This window comes from Telopea speciosissima, chromosome 9, assembly GCF_018873765.1.
Source record: "Telopea speciosissima isolate NSW1024214 ecotype Mountain lineage chromosome 9, Tspe_v1, whole genome shotgun sequence".
Taxonomy (NCBI): Eukaryota; Viridiplantae; Streptophyta; class Magnoliopsida; order Proteales; family Proteaceae; genus Telopea; species Telopea speciosissima.
In genome coordinates this window covers 50541626-50561073 of record NC_057924.1, presented here as the reverse complement: position 1 = coordinate 50561073, position 19448 = coordinate 50541626, and the positions used below count along the sequence as shown (strand labels likewise).

Sequence of the window (19448 nt, the reverse complement as noted above, 5' to 3'; positions counted from 1 at the left end):
GTATCGGGTCGGATCTGCAGGGTATGGACATTGTGTGGATGAGATCAACGAGTACATCATCGAGTACAACATATGCTCTCCCAGAGGGTTACTGAGCTCACCTTGGAGTTGCCAGACGCAGAAATCGTATACTGTGATGTATACAGAGGGATGATGGAGAATATAACCCATCCGGGTCGATACGGGTTCGAGGAAGTGAGTTTGGCTTGTTGTGGTGATGGAAGATATGGTAGTAGAATTGGGTGTCTTTCAGAAGAAATGGTTTGTCTTGAGCCTTCAAATCATGTGTGGTGGGACTTCTATGATCCTACAGAGGCAGTCAACATCTTGCTCGTTGACTCAATGAGGTCTAACCAATCTCTGGGTGACCTTTGTAATCCAATCACAGTCCAACCACTGGCATCCATGTAAATCAGAAAGAGTGCCACCTCAGACAATTGACATTCTTTTTCCCTCTTTGTTTTAGAGAATGATTTCAGTTAGCACTCATGTTTGTATCTTTCATCTTTGTAAACAATACAGCATTGATGAGATTCTTTAGCACAGAATTGACATTCCTTTTCCCTCTTCGTTTTAGGGAATGATTTCAGTTAGCAATCATGTTTGTATCTTTCATCTTTGTAAACAATACAGCATTGATGAGATTCTTTAGCACAGATAGGTAAAGAAGCACCCAAGTTGTATGGTTATATTCTGATATATGAAAGGTCAGCTTGTTGTAATTTCTTACAAATCAATGAGTCCAACTGCATTTGAATTCCATAGGCTTATAAGATCTCTCCTCAGTTTCATTCAACCTTCTTTGCTATATCATCAGGCACAACAAAAATACAAAATTATCATCTGTTCTTGCAGGTTATAGATGAGTACAGTTCTTGTTTTGTCAGCAAAAACATGAGTACAGTTCATGTAACCCACATTTAAGTTCAGCAATGGTTCCGGCAGTTCTCTCTGATCAACCTTCGATTGCTAGTTTTGAATTTGAACTGTTCAAAACCAATATACAGTGTACTTTTACAATTTGGCCTAATATGCAGATAAAACAGAACCTAGTTCTCTAGCTTTGACTTAACAACACCAAATACAGTGCTCTTTTCCAACAATTAAAACATTTTCGCGGACATCTCCTAAGCATGGAGACGTCAAACAAACTTTTGGTGTAATGTTACAACGATTTGCAGAAGTTGAGTAAAAAACTACCAAGCGGACATGAAGGGACAAATGGTGCTATGGGAGCCTCCAATGATCACAGCCACTCATTGTCATCTATAGTTGCAACAGTTGGCCCGGCCCCTCGACAATTTATCCCACAAACAGATCATCTGTCTGGGTGACTGGTAATGTGCAGTGTAGTAGTTCTGCAAACATCCATACTGACAAAATTTCCAGTTCCGGGAGTACTGGACGGCCCTGGTACTGTTGAATTGCCAACCCACAATCCCATACTGACATCCTCCATCTTGAACACCTGCCAAACAAAGTAAAAACTTCTAATGTAATTGGTCTGAACAATAATAATCACAACAGTAACAATGTGATCTAATCCATGAAAAGCAACATCAATAGAATAAGGGAAAGATAAAGGTTGTTCCCATTAACAAACCCTTAAGCTTTGATTGGCATGTTGAGAGACGATAAATCTTGCAATATCACTTGACATTATGTATCCAGGTCCATTGGCATAAGGAGGATATACTGCTTCTGGCCACTCCTGTAAACATTTGTGAGTCAGCAACGGAATCACGAAAATCTGGTCCTCTTTTAATTGTATGAACTCCCTTCTAAATCATACCTCGAAAGTAACTGCCCATTTTCCATGTCTGAGAGGCCTATGCAAGAGGTTCAGATTGCCCATATAAAGGGACTTCTCGGGAGAGAGACCCTTAATTTCTTTTAAAACGGTGTCCACCCTAACAAAGGTTCATCATCACATTTCATGATGTATGCAGCACTCAAGTTCCAAACCTGGAGAACAGAAGTTTTGGGGAAACACAAAAAACTCAATACGTGGCCCAATAATCTGGATGTGCATTAAATAATCATCATCAAAAGACGTTCAATTTTGAAAGGGGCATGGAAAAGGTTTAAATATATAACTTTTAACTCACCCCATACTCACAGATGGCGATGGTTTTAAAAACGACAGTTCATAACAATCCAAAAATGGCAAAATCACAATATCAACTGTGCATATGTAGGTCTCCTGCCAGTCTGTGAAGCAAATCCCAACTGCCAGAGATCTCTCAGGAAGTAACCATCAAAATTTAATTTGGCAATGATCTGAGCTGAAGGGTACCACAAGCAGACGTAATGGGTGAAGGAGATCGACATCACTATAACGCTCCGATCATTCAAAATAGTCTCTTCAGAGATACCTCTGAACACTCAATCTGCTGAAGCCCAATGCAAAAGCATATAGCTAAATAATTTGTGCGAGTCCAAAATAGTCTCTCCAGAAATAGCTCTGCACATCTCATCTGCCGTGACTGAGAAAACCATATAGCTACATGGTTTATCATCCTGAAATTTGAGGAAAAAGTATCTTTGAGTAATATATTCTTATCCCAGATATTTCATAAAATCGCCCATGTAGGCACCTCCATGTGTATCCAACCAACAACAACAACAACAACTCAGCCTTATCCCAACTAAATGGGGTCGGCGACATGGATCTTTTCAAAAACAAAGTAAGAGGAATGAAAATTAATCTATATATATATATATATATATATATATATATATATATATATATATATATATATATATCGATGGCTTCGATGGCTTCCTTCTCTTTCCTTCTCTTTCATCTTACTTATTCTCATTCTCTGCAGTTCCACAGAGAAAACCGATCCACTGAATTGATGGTATACCTATAGGTTGCTCATCGTTTCTACCAAACCCTTCCTTCTCCTTCCCTCTCCACCGCCTCCTTCATCTTCCCCATTCTCATTCTCTCTCTCTCTCTCTCTCTCTCTCTCTCTCTCTCATAAAAAAGATTGAGGTCTACATCACCGCAAGCAAAGATCGAGATATCCAGTAGATTGCTTCATCTTCTCCAAGCTGTCTAACCAAAGTAGCGTGTTTCTGTTCCTTGCTATTAAAGTTTGTTAGTCTTCAGAAATCTGTTTTATGGTTGCCCTGAATGTGTGTGAAACTCCTTGTTCTTACTTGCCATGGGGGGTTTTGGTGCAGATACCAAGAAAGGGAAGGGCAGCTCAGACAGACAGAGTTCAATGTCATGAGCCCGCTACAATGAAATACTTGGGGTTTTTTCCCTGCGTTGACACCCGATGAGGTTTGCAATTTGATTTGCGTTAGAGCCATATGGTATATGGTCTTTCAATTATATGGTTGTGTGGATTTGAGTTCAATTCTACATGAACGGCATTTTTGCATGATTAATTTTGAAGAGCTATGGCTAAGCAAGTCATCATTTGGAAAGTACATATTAGATTGGGTAATTTCTTCTTCTCCTTTCTTCTTCTACAACTCAAGCCTCTCCGGCTAGCCACTAGCTAGAGAAAACCCGTCTCCTTTCTTCTCTCTACCTCAATCAACTTGGATATTTTATTTGTGTTTCTGTTATAACAGGTGTGTGATTCTGGCAAAGCAAATTTTTTTTAAAGGATTTGTTTCACTGTTTCTCGATTCGACTCGACTCTAATGGTACGTTATTTGTGTTTTCACTTTATATGATTTTAGGTTACTTGGTTTTCCTATTCCTTTTTCTTTTTTCCCACCTCAAATAAGGTTTCCTAAATGTTTAGAACCGATTCTTCAGTTTGTTAATGCATGCTTTCAGCAATTTCCTGGAAAATCCAGGAGAGAGTTCATCCATCATTGTACTTGAATTGGAGGATTAGAAATTTGAAACCTGTCTCATGCGCAATGCCTATCTGTTTCAATCCCGACTTCAATCTCAATCGAGTTATTAAGTTCTTGCGAGTGATAGAGCTACCTACACCGATTGATCCTTTTGAGATGTAACCAGATATTGAATGAGTCTTTAAGATATAAAGAAATTAACATTTTTCACATGTTTATCTATAAACCCTCACCACTGCCTTACGTGAATTGGTTTGATCTGGCCACTTGTATAAGTACTCTCCTCTCCTTTGCTTGAGACGTTGAGATAAATAGAAAAACAGCCAACACAAGCAACAATGGCTTTGAAGATAATAGAAGCAGTTAAAGCTTCCCTGAAGAGGGGTTGCCGTCAAGCAAGAGTTTGTGATCAAAAGACAATGAGGTGCAATCGGTTGGCGGTGATAGATTAAGCGCATGGCGGCATTGTTGTTTCTCGCCACGACGTAGGAGGTGGAGTCACTCGGATGAAGGTTGTGGTGAAGAAGGAAGACCTGAAGCAAATGCTGGCAATGATGGAGATTGACAAGAACAACACCCACAAAGCATCACCATTATTATCAATAACCTTAGAACATTGGAGGCCTGCCCTGCAGAGCATTGCTGAGGAGCAGTGAGGACAATTAACATTTCCCAAGTCTATGCACAGTACTAAAAAGCCAACATTCTAATTCAATTCCTCCTTGTAGTGCTAACATTTTTTACCTTTTCTATTTCTAAGCTTTGGAGTATATATGTATCTTAAACTCATCCTTCCTTCCAATTTTGAAGGATTCTACATTAGAAGTGCAATTCCACTGTACATGGGTTGGGTTTGGTTCAGGTTTAGTAAGGTTTAGGTTATGGGGGTTATTTTAGGTTTGAGTTGGGTTATGTGGGTCATGATTTGGTTTTCCCTTTCCCATTTTGATAAAGGGAAGAAAAAAATTAGTGCCTAGGTCCTACTTTAGCTTCTGAGTCCTAGGTTATAGTTTCATTAGCAAAACCGAGTTTCTCAGTTGCAGAAGGGAATAGTGCACATGTTACTCTTTTGGTACTCTATTGGAGAGGTTCATGGTGGTTGGCTGTGAATTTTCACTTCTCAACTGGTTTGCAGCCTCTTCTTTTGAAGTCTAAACACTTCCCAATGTTTTGTAATTTAGGGCGTAATGATGCACTTTTTCTTGAGTGATAGGTGTAGATAACACTCCATTGTAAAGAGAACTTTCTTCCTAATTTATATGGGGCATAGTTATTGAGGACGGCTGACCTGGTAATTTCTCACGATGGCAGTATATGCTACATGGCAGATCAGATGGGGACTAAATTTTGTGGATGGGTATACCTCTGATTTTGTGTGGAGTACTTTGAACCCAAGAAGGTTGCTGTCTTGCGTGAAGTTGAAGGGTCCAAGTTTTCCTGCCCACAAATCTTATCTTATGTTTTATGAATTGTAACAGTTGTTTTTAGATTAGAGAAGAGAAAAGGAACAAGCATGGGAAGCTGACGATCATTCCCAGTAGATTGTTATTCAATGGTATGAGGCCTTAAGTTTTACTTCGTGGTACTAATGTAAGACTAGATTAGGTTAACCTAGCCGCAAATAAACTCACAAATCAAAATAGCGACAGTGGACAGAATTAGAAAGTAATCAAATCTGAGTAAATCAGCAGTGGGAATGGTCTCCAAATCTGATTTAAGGCTAGCCTTGGTGGGGTGAATACGTGCTCCAAGTTTGTTCCAATTCCGATGGTTAAAAGTGGAGATTTGAGTTGGTTTTGAAAATTGAAGGTAAAACGTAAGTGCTGTAAAACAATCCAGCCAGTAAGGCAGCAATAGAGGTTGAAACTTGGATCGAGTAGAGGTCCTGGTAGGTGTGTTTTGTGCTCCAAAACTGATTTCGTTGGCAGGTTGAGGAGATATTCAAGTCCGGAATCTGTTGGAGAAACAGGGCAGGAACAGCAGAGCCGCAGGTGTCCTTGAGCCTCCTTTGATTGTTTTGCAACAGCAGCAGAGAATTAGTATTTTTTTTTGCATCCTTTTTCTTCATTGTGATAGCATGAGAATGTTTTCTTTTTGAGGAGTCGTATTCTGTAGAAGTATGCTGAGACCTTTCCTAAATGAGCAAAATCTATGAAAAAGGAAGTCCTTACCATAGTCCTAGAGACCCTGTTGCTAGGTGTTGTAGGATTTATATGTTCTTATCAATTTTCATGTTATATTTACTTTTCCTTTTCCCCTTTTTTGTGTTTAATTTTTCTCTTGGAATTAGGTAGATTGGAAGAGCCCATTTCCTTTCCTTCTCATCCAACTTTAAAAGTCTCTGTCATGTCATAAAAAAGGTGCAGCCTTTTCCAATGAGAAATGCTGGGGAGCTTACCTGTGTTTTGGGTTTCTTTGAAGACTTCTGATCAGATCAGATCAGAACAAGATCAGATGAGGATGGAGGAATGGAGGATGGAGGGGATGGGAGTGGTGAGGTTGTCAAAAAGTTTTTTCTTTCTGTTTCTGCAATCGTTTGTCCTTCCTGTCTTGTTAGCTGGTTGGCCTGTTGTCTACCTTCAAATAAAAGCAGGGTTGTCTCTTTTGTGTCACTAGGGAGAGAATAATATGGGGTTTTCAGTAACAATAACTTTCATTTAAGAAAAGGGAAGGGCAGAATATAAATTGAAAATAAGAATGTTTATCATGATTACAATTATCATTAGACAACAATAGAAGGTAGCTATAGCTACCTAGCTTGCTAGCTGTGTAATTGCTGTATTCCAATCTTTAACTTTTAATGCTTTGGGAACTGTCACTGGATAGAATCACAATTTGGATTTTGGATATCAAGTTTCAATCTTAGTCAGATTTAGGGAAGGGTGGGTGCTTTCAAGGATGGGCAGTCCAACTGGGCATGGCTGGATGTGAATCATAAATTGATACATGCCTACATGGTAGATTTTAGAGTCATCCATAACCCCAGTAGAGAAAAGGTAGGCCTCAATTTAGAAGTGGATCAGTACTTAGCCCATTTGGTTAGAAGGATATTTGGAAAATCAGGTTTTATGTCACCCGAATTGAGTAAAAAAAAAACATGAAATCTGGTTAGGAGTATTAGAGATTCGCTCAGTTTTAAGAAATGATCAAATCAGGTTTGGGTCAATCCAAATCTTCATTAATTCGGTGTTTTTTACCGTAACATGTAAAACTGACCGATTTTGATTTATTTATCGGGACATATATTATTCACAGACCAAAAGTTTGGTCTTCAATTAAACAAAACTATAGAATTTTATTTTTGTTGTCTTCAATGTTAGCTCATTTTTTCCTTCTTATATGTGAAGCAATCATAGCCTCCCTCCTCACTTGGAGAATGAAGATATTATAAATTAAGGGAAAAAACATGATAATATTTGACTATAACTAATTCAAAAACATCTTGAGGTGAAGACAATTAAATTTTCTGTCACTTTTCTACCAATTATCATTCAGAGTTGAAAGTTTCATTTCATTTAGATAATTTTACTATTACTTGACCTCACCCGAGTCCTAATTGTACATTCCATGTTCAGAAAATTTAGTACTTTCTCCCTTTGGCATCTTGAACTTGATCTGTCTCTCTTTTAGCTTGTGTTTTATTCTTTGACTATTTGTTTAATAGAATCATTATTTCGATCAATTGGAAGAGTTATCATCTCTGTACATATCCTTTGCATATATGGATTGTGGTGAGCTTTTGGCTATTGAAGATTTCACTATTCACTTTTGTAGTCATCGAAGATTTTCTTATTGGGCTTTTCAGAGGATACATAAGTTTTGATCAGTTACATTTGTATTTTCTTCTGCCGGTTGTTGTTGTTACAGGTTGACTATACAACTGTCTTTATTTTCCGGCTATTAATGTTTCTCAACAATGGCCTTGTTGTGGGGATGGATTTGTAAGTGTTCCCACTTTATGCTACTAATGTTGTTGTGATTGATGCCCACCATAGTTTACTTAGCAAGCTCCACTCTGTTTATACCAACAAAAAATTTATGTACTCGATAAGATTAACTGAGAATTTTTTCCCCTCTTTCTTACATTGTTTGTAGCAGGCAATTTATAATGTGACATTCCTTATATTTATGTTGTCTAAGGTCTTTGTAATCATGGGTGCGTGCGTAGAGGAGTTCAATTTCTTGTTGATTCAGGAAACTGAGTTTTCAGGTTATTGGGCTGAAACTAGCTAGGTTTAGGCTAGGATTTGTTAGGGTTTGAGAACAAAGGAGTTAGACTATGAGAGCAGTCTCTTTGTTGATACTTTTTTAATGAAGGAAACAGCAGCAGTAAACCATGAAAGAAAAGGAGAAGAAAAAGAACCAAAAATGGTCTCAAACCATATTTTGTATAGTTATCTAATGCACCTTCAGTGTGCTAGGTAGCACTAAATCATCACAATCCATTGGGAAGTGCTGAGATAGTTTTTTCTAAGGGAAAAGAATGCATGGCTTAAACAGCGCATGGGATGTCTAGGTCCCTTCCTCTTTTAATTGGACTTCTATTTAATCTTGCAGTCTCAGTCGAAAAATCAAAACAAGAAATCTTTCTGTAGCCAAACATGTTTAACCTACTTAAACTCAACCTGCATAACTTAAAACTGGCAAGAAGCAACTAAAATTACCGAATTATTAGCATGGCTTGCATTAAACAAAAAATGCATTAAATACGTGGGGTTCAAGGCAGATGTTGGAACTCCCAATAAGCTATTCTATACTATGATCTGCTCTTCTCTTCCATCTGATGGTATGTACTGCAATAGCACTCGACTGGTTAGATCAGCATGATCGGGTTTACACGTCAACCAATCTTCTCTATTCTAGCTATTAATGCTAAATCTTAAGATTGTTTGATAAAACATACTTTAGAGAAGAAATTGGTTATTACCGGGGAAAAAAAAAAAACAGAAGAACTTGGTTAGAGTTTTAATATCGTATAAGATTGAAAATATCTCCTATTGTCCCTCTTCATGATCATTCATCAATCAATCCACCATATTTTGACTATCAGCCCAAATAGTTATGGTTGCAAGGCCTAGATCTTTAGCTCTTCGCAATCAAATTGATGGCTCTTTCCTTGGACTCCTGCACGCCCCACAAATGCCCACGCGTGCATTTTTACTAGTATATATATATATGAAGAAATGGGATAAAAAAGTCAGTAATGGAAAATGAAAAATAAAAGAGGAAAGAGTATAGCTCATGAAAACAGGAAAATCTCAACTACATGGTGTCAATAACATGGATCCTTGCCCTCCAAAAGGCTCTATTTGAGGTCATACTTGGCACAAGACCCAAACATGCATGTCATTCTTAACAACCTCACCTAAGGTCATTTTAGGCCTGCCCCTAGCTCTTTTAACGCCTTCAATCGGCATCAGATCACTTCTCCTTACCGGAGCGTCCCCAGCCCTCTGTTGCACATGGCCAAACCACCTCAGACGACATTCTCGGAGCTTGTCACTGATCGGAGCAACTCCCACATCAGCTCTAATACGTTCATTCCTCACTTTATCCTTCTGACTGTTGCCACACATCCATCTTAACATCCTCATTTTTGCAACACATATATTTGTTATATGGAACTTCTTGATTGCTCAACATTCCACCCCATACATCATGGCAGGTCGGACAACAGTCCTGTAAAACTTTCCCTTAAACTTTAACGGAATGAGTTGGTCACACAGTTCTCCAGTCATACCTCTCCACTTCATCCATCCTACATTATCCGACCCTTTTCCCTAAAATAGCTTAGTACCAATGCTATACCAGGGGTTGGACATCCCTTAGGAAAGGCCAGCTAGCACACAGAGTGACAAGAAATTGGGACAAGATTAGTCATTAATCAGCAATACAGGAATTACCATCTCTCCACTAGATTTCCATATTATACAAATATGACAGGAGACAGGCACTGGTTCCTGCTCTACATACTTTTCCAAGCCAACCATATCAAGGGCACCTCCCAACATAAACCTTGACTTTGGGTATATACTTAGAACTTCAAATAGGCCAGCTAAGGAAATCAGTGATTTCAACGGAAATTAGCAGTGAAGAATTTGGTAAACAACTTTTTAAAGACAACAAACCATGAGGTCTTTGTCAACAAAGATAGGCAAATATTCTAGAACTTTGCTTCAAACATGGCAGTGCAATAGGGGATTGAGCTCAGGTGAGCCCATTAAAAAATTCCTCTCATACTCAAACTACATCAGGCTGGACCTTGGACTCAGCTCTATTCAAAATTCGTCAATTGCCAAACTCGTTCCGGCCTGAATTGCCTCCCTGACCCATTCATCTATTCTTTTTCTTCCTTCTTCTGTTACCCTTTAGAGACATTTATCATCATATTTATGGCTACAAGCCAAGCAATGAGGACTGGTAACATCCTTATGCATGAATTCCAGAAGGTCCTAGCTTCTTTGTGTTCATTTGGTTAAGATGCCAAATCTCATCATGCAGAGACGGTGGATGGTGCTTCTTGTACACTGTAGAGATAGGTGATTAGAACAAGCACCATCCACCGTCTCTGCAAGATGAGGTTTGGTGTCTCTGCTAACATCCTTATGCATGAATTCCAGACTGAACCAGTGGTTCAACCTAAGATTTGGGTACATCCAACCTACTGACTTGAATTAATTTCAGATTTACTAATTTCTGAGTTTTCTCTGTCAGATCTGAAATTCTCTAATTACTCTCAAACCATTAATAATTCCTTCTCATCTTTTGAAAGGTGTCTACTCATTGTGAGTGATCGAATCCTAGAGTTTGACCTTCATCTGAGAAGGTTGACTTTGAAGAATTTGACTTTACTCTTGAGATCTTATTGTGAGATTAGGTCTAGTAAACTATTAAAGGTCTGGTCTTGCATTACCCAGATATCCAATCCATCAAATTTATTTTAATAAAAAACTTTCTTAGCACAAACAACCATGAATCTCTCACAACACATAAAGGCTTACCAATGCCAAGAAGAAACGAACCACTACGTTTGAGGACTTGATTTCAGATGATTGCATCCAGGTTTTTCTAACTGCCACGCGCTCTGCAAAGTGATTTGAAGCAGAAAGAATTCCAATAAAAAGTTGCACCGGAGTTTTGGGCAAAGGATGAGCCTTCCACTTCTCTGACATTTCCAACACTCGCTGGAGGGAGAAACTTGGATGAGAGACAGGAAGAGAAGTTGCATACACTGATTGCACATCCACATCACCTTTAATTGCTAATCCTGTTGCATCTTCAAGAGTAAATCCCTGAAGAAATGGAAAGACTGATCAGCAGAACAGCATTTTCAAGCTCATTTTAGCAGAAGTAGGGAAAGCCTACTAAGAACATAAACATCAAAACTTTAACAGCAGCAATACCCTTTTGTTCCATTGGTTAAAACATATCCGAGAAACTGGTGACATAGAAAAGATAGGAGAGGGCAGGTGAAAGTGCAACAGAATTAAATGAAAACTAGTTTCTGGAAAACCAACAGGAGAAAGACATCCCCCTTTAATTTTGACAGTTCAGGCCCCCGCATCAGATGGATCTAGGTTAATCTTCATCAGAATTGTTCATATTAGCTGTCAGTGTTTGAGAATTTTCTTGACCATTCTCCACGTTTCCCACGATATGGAATTAGATAGGGCAGAAGGTTCACATGATTTGTCAGCTTTGCCCTAGGGCATCCCTTAGACAGTACATGATTAATGAACTGTCTAAAACCCCTCACAAGCACCAAGGTGGCACTCAACTGGACAACTGAAATATGAACAGTTAATCCTATCTTCTGATCCTAACGTGAGTAGTCTTCATCATAAAAAGTATTTCTGGACAACATAGTTACATACCGTTCAATAAGGGAATGAAGACACATGTCGGCCACCAACATGGATGTGATATCCGTCCACGCCAGCTCGGATAGTCATGATAAACATTCTACCCTCCGCAAAAGGAAAAGGCCAGGTAACTTCCGGCTTTTGCTTACGCCCTATGAATCGTTTGAACCAAGAGGTTGTCTTGGACTCTTTTGTATCGACAATATCACTCCTCATCCATCTCTCACATCTCCCAAATCCATCAACTGTCCAACAGTAAGTACCACAAATATGGGTGAAACTCAAACAAAAATATGGCAGCATGGAGATGGAAGATCTATGTCTATCAAAGGAGCAAAATTTTAACGCCCTTAAATTATACCACATGTCTGGCACAGTTTTTGGAATATGGATTAATCAACTGCGAAGTCAGCATGGAAAGGTGATGCACCAAATAAAAGCATTACAAACTTGAGAAAAACCAGGAACCAAATAGATTGGCAGAAGACCCCTCTTGCCTAAACTGAATCATAATTCAACACCAAAAGGTGGCAATCACCAGATTTTTAAGTAGGCAGGTCAAAAGATCCATTATGCTCCAAATAAAAGAAGTGAGTTATTTCTTGATAAAGGTTCAACTATGAAGAGAAAAAAAATCAGGTTTCCATTAACACATATCCATCCGTTGGCTTCAAAGACAGTGGCAAAACATGCTTCCCAATGTTTCTACATGGTATGCACACTTTGCATTACATATCAACAATTTTGCAACACACTGTTTTTATAATTATTGCACAATCAAAGTTACATAAATATGTTAAATCCTTACGATAACATGGAAAATAATGGAACTATGGACGCCAATGCATGAAGTAATAGGTCTAAGTGGCCTTTGTTTGACTAGGATGAATTTAAGGTGGGCCTGGGGTGGGAAACTGATTGATTTTGAACCAAATTGAGCCAACCCCGAGCCCAGCAAAGCCTGGTCCGATTTGGTTCAAAGTTGAGAGCCTGAGACTGAAATTGGCTTGAGTTGCAGCCGCTATGTTTGACCCTAAATCTTAGGGAACTCAGCCATAGCTATGCAGTCTATACTTTAGTACTTTCCAGTATTACCAATTTTCAAAAACCTCACCAATTACACCATTCACTAAACATAACCCCTGACATTTTTATGTTCTCTTTCAAGTTTCAACTTCTTTAGAAACTTATGTTTTCCAATCACTTTATGACATGTCCCGGTACAACTAAACCACATTTGACATGGATCCCATAAACATCTCCATGTCAATTTCTGGAAACATATGAAACCATATGAGGATCAGCTCAAAGTACATGATATATTCTGTCTTGCATCATGAGTGTCCTTTCCATAACCATAGCTAAGATTTCAAAATGGATGAAATCTCACAAATTATTTTGGTTTCAAAATGAGTTAAAACGAAATGTGGGTCAACTCACTAGGTATGCAAAGTTTCATAGAAATTTAGGCATTTCGGTTGAAACATTACAACACAGTGCTTAAAAAAGCACTATTTTAAATCAGAATTGGTTGAAATTTTGACCCATTTTACAGATTTCATTGGTTTTTGACAGTAAGGGAGCAAAATGCCCAAAAAATCCCAGATTTTTTGCTAAATCACCCACATTTCTTAGTGGAACAAGGAGTTTAGGACACTATTAAATGATTGTTCTTCATTCCTAATGCATACTTTGGTTGTTTTAATTGAATTTTGTGTGTTCTGGTACTACACATTGAGTGTAGAATAGGCTATAGTAGAGAAAGTATACACTGTACAGCAGGGTATGACATACATTATCAACCTAAGGTCTGAAACCAAACTACTATTTTGAGTGTGTTTTTTACAATCTAAAGATTTCAATAAGTTTAGATGCTTAATTAGGGTTTTCTTGAAGCTTTGGGTCAAACTAAGACCAATTGACCACCGAATGGTCTGCATAAACCTAAACACAGAGTCTCACAAATAACTTCACATAGTGCCTCCAAATACCACAACCCAGAGGATATTTATTGCCTTTATAGTATACCTTAATACCTTGTAATTGCATCTTTTTGGAAACTAACATAATCTTGATGAGTTCACTGGTAATATTAGTTAGCCAACAAAGATATTTAGGGAAATTTAAACTGAAAGAAGCAAGATAAGAGCTTACCCAACATGTCATCATTGTTGCCTAATGGTAAACCACTACACCTTTGAGCCGTACCCCACTGCATCCTGTAACATGTATTGTGTTCAATGACTGGCCATTGGCTCCAGTCTCCTTTCAACCATGGATTCAAATGCAAAATCTTTGGTGGATCCTCCCCATCACCTGCCTTGAGACCTTGCAGTTCAACCACAAATTGTGAAACCCATACCATACTACCATAAAATCTCCACGTTTAAATTTTGCAAGCTGAGGTACATACTCCTGATGAGGACCATGGGGTGTCCCCACCAATGTTATAGAAGAACCTGCTGCAAGACCACAAGGAAGAAACATGATATTGTCCCCCTTTTCAAGTTCTTCTCCATTGACATGACTTAGGTTTCCCCTCAAGTACAGAACCTGGATTCACTTCTTCAGGATTCATCTTCTCTACATCTGCCCATGCTTTCTGGCCTAGAGTCCATGCTTCATCAGCCATTTTCTCCAGAGGAGACAAACCCATGTCTTATTCTTTTGCCTCAAAGTATAACCTGTTACACGACCATAGCGGTACTGATGTGGCTTGACAGTTGGAGAATTGCCAGTCTCATCCCGGAATGGCTCCTTCCAAGGCATTTGTGGTGCATTCTGGTATTCATTATTTTCCAACTTCCGGTGAAAAGTATCCTTGTAAACAGAACTAAAGAAAGGTTTGCTGATATCCCCATCTTCCTCACCTACTGCTGATCCATCCAGACCAACAAAATTGTCATTCCCACATAACTCAGCAGCAATCTGTAACAACAGAGGGAACTTGAAGGCTATAAAAACCAAGTACAATGCCGCCATACCCAGGAAAAAATGGGACAATTTGAGCCTTCTCCCACCAGCAGGGTCGCTTTTGGGTCTTCTCATCCTTAGAAACCACTTAGAAAACTGTAACCAGTCACAGATATCTCGAATGCCTCTTGATAATCCTTCCAAACTGACATTTACAACTCATAAATCTAAATTGAACAGAACCCACAACAAACGAAACCCAATTGTTCATTCTAACTAAGAAAATCTGGACCATCAAACCAAAGGCACCCACCAATCGAAGAATAAATTCGAAATCCTTATAGATCCAATGTAAATTATTAGGCTCGCTTTACCAATCAACAAGCACCTATAGTCTGCTACACAGCAATATTTTCTAGTAAATTTAACCAAAAATATTTTCTAGTAAAAAGCTATTACTTCAAAGGAAACTGCCAAACCAGAGAAACCGAAGACGAGAAAAAAGAAATCTCCAATCAACGATTCATCAATGTGGGTACCAACTTTTTACCACAAAAAAAATGTGGGCACCAACTTACCAGCACTTCGCAGATACAACAGATCCTGAATCAAACAAACATCGTCAATACGAGACGAGATAGGCACGCGCAGAAAAGAGATCCCAAAACGAGAATTCCAGAGAAACCCCAACCGATCTCACACATGGGCCGTTCAACTTCCATAACCAACGCAGAAACAGTTACAAACCCATTACTCAAATTGGTTTCCCACCACTCTTAAAAACAATTCTGTTCAAAGGGAGATTCTGGGCAACTAAAAACAGAAACTGAATCGAACGGAAACCTAATGAACAACCAGGCTCACAGAAGAAATATAAGTACAGAAATGCGTAACGAAAGCTAAACTTTCAAATTTGAGAGTGAAATATTACAAGATTTGCATGTTTGCTTGCTTTCATAGAAAATAACGACGAAGAATCAATTGAAACTGAGAAAGAATTCCCCCCATACTGATTTTCTCGGTCTTCTTCTTTTATTATAAACACAAATGTGACGAACCGGAAAAGAGGGGAAAATGGTTTTTTTTTTAATGCTTTTAATATTTGAACCCTTTCTAGCTTTCCATAACAACACGGTCATTTATCCTTAAACTATTAAATTAGATTTTCTACCAAAAAAACTACTAAATTAGATTTAAGAAAAAGGCTATGAGGAGCCTTACGGGTCTGTTTGGCTCATGAAATCAGAAACGGTTTGGCAGGAATTTCCACTTAGTGAGGATGAGATCAAATAATTATAATCGGCTCCGCGCAGGCTTTTCGCAAAACCACACATGATGCCATCGCTGAGACTCTCGAATAATGGTTCGTGATCTCGGTATCGGCTGGATCGGATCGGATCGGATTAGAATCGGATCAGCCAAACTCGGGTAAATATGACACTTTTGTTTCTATTTTCTCATAAAAAAAAATTTTTTTTTTACATTTTTAACCATATCTGGTTCGGATCAGTATCGATCTCGGTCAATACCGATCAAAATCGACCAATCCGATCTGATACCTCAAACCATGCTCTCCATAGAGATGTAGACCTTGTTGCCTACAGGAATCAAGGTTGAACAAACTACACCCCCACAACTTCATTCTCTACACCCCCACAACTTCATTCTCTCTCGTAGCTACCATGAAACAGGGTTGTGGTTTGAGGTTGTTAGAAAAGGAAAGCCAATGGGAGAATATTAGATATTCCACCCAATATTGGATTCCTCTAACAATGCATATCTTTCCTATTAGAGAAAGATTTGATGGGTAGATATTTGAGTCACATTTAGTAACTCAATATCTCACACCCATGTGAGCCAATATTTTTGGGGATTTTGTGAGACAAATATATATATTTGTGGAATCACAAAATCACACACAATTAAGGATACACACAAGCCCAAAAATCGTTGGAGCTCTCTCCTCTCCCAAATCCGTTTTTCTCCCTTCTCTCTTCTTTAGTGTTTGATTCTAGAAGGCATCAAGGTGGTGGTTCCTTGATGGTGTGGAGGAGACATAAAGCTTGACCGTATGGGAATGCAAAGCTTGCGTGGTACCTGGAACGATTGTGAAAGGGCTATCATCGGTTGGAGGTCTTGCACTTGTGAGGCTTAAGTAATAATCGATCCTTGTTTCGTTCTTTATTTTGAATGACTTTTCCATCGATACTGTGATCCTATTCATGCTTCCGTTGTGATCGCACTTGCGATGCCTTCAATGGTATCAGAGCCTCTTAATTGATGGGGTTGTTTTCAATTTATTTGTTCATTAATGTGGTGATGCTCATAAAATTTTTATTCCACTTTGTTTAATAAAAAAATAAAAAAAATTTTTGGAGTGAGATGCATACGCACAAGGGGCGGCGGGCTTGCTGCCTGTGCGCACCCCTAGCTTCATGCATCCCACCCCTTGCTGCGGCCTACCCCCCTTGCGCGCACCATGGCTGCCTGCCGCATGCGTGGTTTGGCAGCCCTGCCGTGTGTGGTGATGCATAGGTGCCTTTGTGCACTTTATGTATATGATCTTCCCATGTTTATGTGTTTTGATTTGGCTATTTTATGTAGTAGTTTTTCAAAAAAAAAAAAAATATTTCTGGCTTGTTTTATTGGGAAGATCTCTTAGAAAAAGATGTGTGAAAAGATTCTTTCATTCACCCACCTTCGCCATGTGCATAATGGCTTATGATATTTTATGGTTTAATGATTTTATTGTAAGCATGTATGTGATGGCTTTGTGGGGGCATGTGTCATGACCATTATGACATAAGTTGTCATGGTAATGGCTATGTGATGTACATGATCATAGTGACATTAGATTGTCATGGTAATGGTCATGTAATGCACACAACCATTATGACATAAATTATCATGGTAATGGATACATGATGGATGCATTGGATGCACACAATCATTATGACTTGAATTGCCATGGTAATGATGTTTTTTGTATTTTGGGTAATTTTCACATAAATGTTGAAATATTAATTTTTTAGCATCATAAGTGTAATGAGGACCGTGGTTATGGGATATAAAAATTACATGCATTAGATGTATGTGTGTGTTAGGTATGGCATGGTTGTGATTTTATATGTAATTTTCTTTTTTATCCTCCAAGCAGTTCAATTTTGGTGGACTGGTTTCCTGTTATGTAATTTTATTTATTTGGAAAGGATTGTAATATTTTTTAGCTTAGTTTAAAAATATTTATTGTAACCTCGTGGATCATGGATTATGGATCATGGATCATGGATCAGGGATCTTGTCGGTTCGTTGGAGAGAAGATTGAAGGAATGACTTGCTCACTTGAAGTGTCCTTATTTATTGTGATTTTGGAATTTCCCTGCAATAGATAGTTACATATGCATTATCACACTAATTTTGCCATGTGTGGGAGTAATATATGAGGCTATGATTGCTCCCATCCATTTTTGGTCAAAGTGAGTTTGTCTTAGTTATGAACTCACATTGATTAAAAATACTATCCCATAACCATTGGTGTATTTGTGTTTATAGTTTTTCTTGGATGGATGTGCTATTTTGTTTATACATTGGATGTATACTTGTGGTTTATATGCGTTCCCATTTTCCTCATTATACTACAAGTGTGATATGGGAAACCCTGGTTGGTGGGATTCTCATGGCCTCCCTTAGTTGGTCAGTGTAGAAATGTCATTGATCCACCATTGTAGATGCCGATAGGATAATATTTGGATGAATTGATGGAATTGTCTGCACTCATCTCACATGTGATAGGTAGAGAATGTGGTCAGTGGTATGTGTTCTATGATAATAGGCATTACCTCACAAACACCATAGTTTCCTTCGAAATTAAGGGTAAACACTTGATTTGAGTGTGTGTCAGCTGATAGGAATGGGCATGACACTCAGGTGGCCAAATACATTGGAAGTCTAAGTGACAGACAGAATAGTCCACCCAACCAAGATGCAAATGATGAACTCCGATAGGCTAAGTCAAGAGCATGAGGATTGATCGTTTCCAATTCATGCCCTACAAGCTACAGGGAAGCTTGGGGTGTGACAGACCATTGATTGTTCGTACCCCATTTATTTCAATGGTTGTAGATCATGCTAATTAGTAATTTTTGTACATCATGTAGATTTTAAAAATGTCAACCCAAATGAACTATGCCGCCCTTATCAAAGACCATGTTTTAACCAGCTCTAACTATGTTGATTGGAGGAGGAACATCAAGTTACTCCTATCTGCGGAAGGTCTAATGTCTGTCCTGGATGAAGATGAGCCTGGATTCCCTAATGAGGAGAGCCCTGATTCTAAGCCTACCTATAAGTTGTTTCGACAGAAAAACTCTAAGGCAAAACTCCTCGTGTTGAGTTCTCTGAAGAAAACCATCGCTGATTTGGTCAAGGATATGTACTTGACCAAGGATATGATGGAGGAGTTGAAGGAGATGTATGGGAGGGAAGAACGTCATGCCCATCATCAACTGGTGACACTCCTCCATGGCACGAAGATGGCTTAAGGTACTCCGGTTATTGACCATGTCATGAAACTGAGGAACTTGTTCCTGGATCTGGAGAACCTTGGAACTTTATTCAAACTGAATTATAAGACGGATGTCATCTTCCACTCATTGCCTCAAGACATCTATGGATCGTTTATTGTCAATTACAATATGAATAAACTTTTCGTGGAACTCCCTGAGCTGGGCAACATGTTGCAAGAGGTGGAAGCTGCATCCAAGAAGTAGAAAGTGGAGGTCTTGACTATAGAGGACAAGTCTTCTTCCTCAAAGCCCAAGGGCAAGAAGAAGAAGAAGAAGGTTAACA

General features: G+C 38.7%; 1 protein-coding gene and 1 pseudogene across 1 annotated transcript; one reads left to right on the top strand and one right to left on the bottom strand.

The window, feature by feature from the left end:
- Positions 1-919: 919 nt before the first annotated feature.
- On the bottom strand, positions 920-14954 carry LOC122641018 (annotated as a pseudogene).
- A 3812-nt stretch (positions 14955-18766) lies between these two features.
- LOC122639023 lies at positions 18767-19141 on the top strand. Its single transcript, XM_043831860.1, has one exon. The coding sequence runs from the start codon at positions 18767-18769 to the stop codon at positions 19139-19141; it is 375 nt and encodes a 124-aa protein (XP_043687795.1).
- The last annotated feature ends 307 nt before the right edge of the window (positions 19142-19448 follow it).